The sequence below is a fragment of the Hesperophylax consimilis genome, chromosome 11 (assembly GCF_061612785.1).
Source record: "Hesperophylax consimilis isolate HC1 chromosome 11, BYU_Hcon_1.0, whole genome shotgun sequence".
NCBI lineage: Eukaryota > Metazoa > Arthropoda > Insecta > Trichoptera > Limnephilidae > Hesperophylax > Hesperophylax consimilis.
Window position 1 is genome coordinate 6,553,853 of NC_142846.1, and position 6,000 is coordinate 6,559,852.

At 33.1% G+C, this 6,000-nt stretch overlaps 1 protein-coding gene across 1 annotated transcript in view; it reads right to left on the reverse strand.

The window, feature by feature from the left end:
* Positions 1–5,614, reverse strand: part of LOC149419713 (organic cation transporter protein-like) — a 76,585-nt gene extending 70,971 nt beyond the window's left edge. Inside the window, exon 1 of the mRNA XM_089637236.1 lies at positions 5,349–5,614. Coding sequence (XP_089493362.1) covers positions 5,349–5,506 — 158 coding nt within the window. The 5' untranslated portion in view covers positions 5,507–5,614. The remainder of the gene's footprint in view (positions 1–5,348) is intronic.
* Positions 5,615–6,000: the final 386 nt, after the last annotated feature.

Consider the following 6,000-nt stretch of genomic DNA (forward strand, 5'->3'; position numbering starts at 1 on the left):
GAACCACGTTTTATTTCTTTTTTTTCTTTTACATATTCAATAATATTATTTTTAAATTTATAATAACCGTTTATTTATAAACAAGCTCCGCTGTGTAATCATTATTACGCGTGACAGTTTAATGCGAAACAGCTGTCACGCGTAATAATAATTACACAGCAGATATTCTTAATAAATAAACTGCTTTAATAAATTGAATAACTTAAGTAATAATAAATTGTTGAACATATAAAAGGAGAAAACAATTGCTGTGACCATTACTGAAAAGTATTGGTGGATTGATTGGCGAAACATCTTCTATAGAGGCAGTATAAACACTAATGTCCAATGAGTCTGTAGTGGGTTAACCCTAGAAGCCTAATCTATTTTATAGGTACATAAAGCCTTAACATACGTCTCAGAGGCGTACACATGTAAATGACAGCCTGTAAGCCAAAATATACCTACTTTTGCCCTATTATTTGATGGAAAGTTAAGTTTGGTATATAAACTAATAATAAAACACAGTTTTATCAATGAAAACTACTATCATAGGTATTTAATACAACGAATCAAATAATTATGCTTATATTCAAACAAAAAAATCATCTTCTTAAAAATCAACCTGAACATATGTTTTTTTTAAATAATCTAATATTTTTTTAACATTAATTTCTTATTCATAGGGCAAACATTAAAAGTAATTATGCTTTTAATTACTAGCTTTAATTTTAGAGCAATCTACACAGACATCAACTTTGTGCTCAGAAAATACTGACTTTTTGCACTTACAGCACACTTATTTCGACATTCTATTTTTTTAAGCAGCAAAAAGCTCAGTATTTATGTTTGTTTGGGCTCTGGTTCTCGTGCCTGAAGTTTATTACCTGAATCAGTAGGTTTTGCGAGAATTTGGCTCATATTTTGTATTTTTGTCTATATAAGTCGAAGTTTCAAGTCTCATCTCCATCCAAGGCTTGACCGAATCTGTGCTGAGTTGTTTAATGAATTTTCTTTTGTTTGAGGGTTTATTTGATCATGTTGTGGCCATAAATTACAGCAGAATTGACAAAAGCCATGTTCAAGATGCCATAGAATACAGCCATTGACCATCTATTAGTTTTGCGGCTGCACCACATTGAGGAGCACTTTTGATCAAATTTATCTACTCCTCCTTTTGTTTGGTTCTAGAAATGAATCATGTCTGGTTTGCCGCTTGAATTATAAAAAATTAAATCATATTTGCAGGTTTTGGTTTGTACGATAAAGTGTCAGAGGGCCATCCAAACAAAACGTAGGATTGCCAACAGGTCGAGATCTCAAGTTCTTCAAGTTTTCGTGAATTTCCCGCTCATTTGATCGAATAGTGCCCACTAGATTTAATTTGTAATTTGAGCTGGTCCTCGAGAGGTGCGGACATTATTCATAGCTGAAGTTCTGTGAGATGATTGGCCCCTATTTGTTGACCAAACATCCCGCGTCCATTCTTACCGCGAAGATTATTTCCAGGAACACGATAATTTTGCCCCGAGTAGGCGATTGCGAAGCATGAGCAGCATCAAATGCTAGGTCAGCTTTTGAAATTTTGAGTCTGCTTCTTTAATGGGAGCAGATTCTTGTAAAGGGAAAGCCTCTTCAGTTACATAGTTATTCTCATCTTTGCTTTGAATGTCGTCCAAACTGGCTGTCCTCGTCTCCTGGAGCTGATTCTCCCAGAAAAAGACTATCTTCTTAGTGTAAGATTTTAAAAATATCGTTACTGTTTAATATATTAGACCATGACATATTGGTATCAGAAACAATGCCAAAATAAACATAAAATGGACGAAAAATTAACGAAAGTAAAAACATATAATCTTAGTTAAAAGTTACACAAAGCCTAAACATACGTCTCGCAGGCGTACTATACCTCAAAAACTCAAAAATGGCTGGACTTAAGTTAGTGATGAAGTTACCATCGGCGAGCTCCCGTCGGCCACTAGGTTGGTTAAAGAGCACGAGGCGCTAACTTCAACCGTTAGAAAGAGAAATAGAATTTAAGATTGTGTGTACGCCTCGCAGGCGTAGATAAGGCTTCTATGGTTAAAAAAACCCTCGGAAATTTTTTTTTTAAACACATCATAAAGAATATTTTTTTTTGAATTGTATGCATTGTAATATTTTTGAGAAAAGATGTATTAATGAAAGTCAAATAGCCTGTTCTTGGATCTCGTCTATTATTTGGATCATAAATTCTAACTCGATTATTTGTTAGTATGACAACAACGATGTGAATTCAGCCATTATCTGCAAAAGTCAAATATAGAACTTTTACAGTTTAAAACATTAGAAATTATTTCGTGAAATTTATTAAACTTATTTTTAAATGTGCTTCAATGTCACTGAAAATGTTTACTTCAACTACGATATGCATTGGAAGATTTTTTGTTGGAAACTCGTTTGTAGGTAAAGTGGTTGAAACTATTGTTTATGAACATTATTATTTAACATAGGTAAATCCATTTGTAATTAAATTTCGCACGACTTACCTCCCTATAAATCTTTCAACCCTGGTATTTAATAAATTGTTATTGTTAACAATTTTCGTTTACACATTTATGTGTAAGAAAACGGAATATTACTTCATGACAGGATGAGGTCAATCCTCACCCTTCCTACCCAGTAACTGAAGTCGACAACTTTATTGAAAATCTCGGTTAAGAACGACATTTATTCCGTATATTAACTGCTGTAAAGTCATCATAAATGCGTGGTTGCCACCAAAAGTCGTAACAATGCATTGTCATCGACAACGAGTCTGTCTGCTGACTTTCAGCTCTATCAGATATCGGTAAGTGGATTAATTTCCGCTTCCAAGATTTGCATTTATTACCGAAAACATAAGTGAAATTCAAATATATATAGGTATTTAAAAATGTGTAAACAACGAGGTTTTATTTTCTTACTTTGTAAATTTTCGCAATCAAATTTTTTATCAATTTTAAGTATTTTAATATACGTAATGTGTTTGCAATGCAATTTAAAAAATTCGATGCCTTTGAAAAAAATTTTCAACACTTTTGAAACAGCTTTTAAAAGATTATTACGTTGTATTTATCATGCTGTTTATCGTACCACAAACGTATTGTTTATATTTAGTAATCAAACAGTAGGAAATAATTGTTTTATAAACAATTATGAAAGTAAGAATATGTTTTGTGACAAACACCAATAAAATATTGCCGATAGTAAAAAATAATTAAAAATATTCAACGTTGAATATATTATTACTTCTATTATATGAGATTACGAGAGAAAAATTCAGGTAAATATTGGCTTTTCTTATAACATTAAATCGCAAATTTAAAAGACCTCGCGGTTTAGATACTTTGTCTTATTTACTGTCTATAAAGTCACGCTGTCAACTATTGACTTATAAACTATCGATTAGTCACGACTTATATACTCGTACATATGAAGGGTCTCAGATGAAAACAATTAATTTCAAAAAACAAAACGTTATGTTTTTGTCACATAGAAAGACAAATTCGGATTGAAAACAAAATCTTCTCAAAATAGTAAAAAACAAAGTCGCCATCCGCGTCTGTCTGTTTGTGCTCTTAGTACTTCTAAATTACGTAACGGATTTTGACAGGATTTTCACTGTCATTTAGAGAATTTCCTAAGGAATTTTTATATGTTTAATACTTGAATATTCTATTTACAGGGACAGCTCCGAGCTGAAGTAGAATTTTGGTGCCCCTTGTCAAAACCAGTAGACACCTTTTTAATTTGTATTTTTGTGCAGCGCCGTTTTTATGAAAAATGATCTCAAGGACGATGTGTTAGGACTTTTGGTGTTAAGTATTAACAGCGCCTTGTTAATTTGGCGCCCGTAGCGGACTGCTCCAATTTCGGCCCTGTCTATTTGTAGAAAGTAGAGAAAATTCGTTGTTTTTCAATCAAGTCGTAAAAAAACAATTATTGGACGCTTACTTTGATAACGCTGGCTAAACCTTATCATGTACATCAAAATAATCTACTACGGAATTGTATATCTTAAAAAGGCCTGCAGAAAGTCCGCGATGGTATTCCTAAGGTTAACCCCCAACAACTCCAGTTAGTAGTAAATAAATGTAACAATTTAGATAAAATGAAAATTTTGTTGAGGATCCAAAATATCATCCTATAAATTTACTAATATTTAATAGGTACATTGATATCTTCTAAGTTCAGCGGGGTTATCGCACATTCCTACAATAATTTTATCTTTAATACAGGGTTTTCCAATAAGAGGTGTTATTTTGATATTCAATCGTAAAATATCAATGGTTTCGTTGCTTGTGTGGCACGTAGCGCCGTCTTGTTGAAAGTACACGTTGTCCAGATCAATACCATCCAATTCCGGTCATAATAACATAATCGGTCATAATCTTGTTGAAAGTCACACGTTGAGGAAAGAGAGGCTTTTCAATAATAACTCTTGGGTTTTCCGAGCCCCAGACGCGACAATTTTGCTTGTTGACGAAGCCACCGAGGTGGAAATGGTCCTCATCACTCAAGATGATTTGCATTTGATTCACTCAAGTGAATTTTAATAATTTCAATGCGTTGTTGAAGCGTGTATCGTTACATTTTTATTAATGGCCTAGTTTCTACTTGTCAAATTACAGTTTCAAAAGTAACATCTACCGAAATAGCGGGCTATTTTAAATAACACCTCTTATTGGAAAACTCTGTATAAGCACACTGTGTTCAAATCAAATTTCAATTTCTTTAGAAGTTCTGCGAAAGTTCTATTCAACTTATATTTTTATTCCACTGTGTTGCAAGTTTCAAAGAAATTGAATATAACTTTCGCAAAGCTTGAAAATAACTATGAAATTTGATAAATTGTCCTAATTCTATGAAACAAAAAATCACTGGTTTCCACTAAGTTTTAAACTTTAAAATGGAATCACAAATACACATTTTTCTTTTTAAATGGAATGATTTATCAATTTATACAGCGCCATTTTTGTGCAATATCACCTCAAGTTATATTAATATATTAACCGGGAAATGTACTTGTTTCGTAACGATTGTAAGTGATGCACATGGCAATATAGGTAAGCTTTAGAGTTGGAGACATCTATTTATAAAATTCCTACACGAGTTACAGTAATGCACGGAGCTATACGGAAGAATATTGATTCAATTGACTGCAGATTTTTCATTATAAACAATCAACAAACAACATTACACTTCAGATATGATTTAAGATTCTCACGAACAGAAGAATAATGCTGCCATCTGTTCCGATGATGCAAACTGGCTGTCTGAAACATTGAATAAACAAGTAAAAGGGGCAACACAACGTAACACCCCAAAAATAATTCACTTTTACTTGCCTATAATTCGTATGTCTTGCCGTGAAGTTGTAGTTCATATTGTACATTGAAGCGCACATAATCGGCAAAGCGATCATCATATAAGTCAATCTCTGCGACTTGCCAAACTGTCCTATATCGAATAAGATGGTATCCAAATTAAATTGTTTCCCGCCCATTTTGTTTGTAATGTTGTGCACTTTTTTATTTTTCTGTGGTTTTGCTTTCGTAAAGATTGGCAAAATTTTACAGCGGCTTTTGCGCGGAACAAGTTGCGACCTCTCGGCGCGGCGCGGAACTAAAACTAACTTGAATTGTTGAAGTTGGCTTTTTCTTCGGCGCCATTTAAACCGCGACGTGTTATATTTATAAATAAGCGACATGTGCGTTGATGATAAGCGGTTCGACCGGAGAAATAAATAATATATTATAAATGGATTATACGCAAAATACGCGTTGTTGTAAATCATAAAAGTCATGTTTTATAGATTTTTATTTACGACAAGTCATTCACAAAATAAGAGGCGCGATGATCCGTGATATGTATATTTAAAACCACACTGAATTTTTGTTTTTTTTTTTCTTACATATTATCAATTAGTAGGTACCTTTTTAAAATGTTCAACCGCACAGGAGTCCCAACTGCTCCTGAGACTATGGCATCCCCAATTTG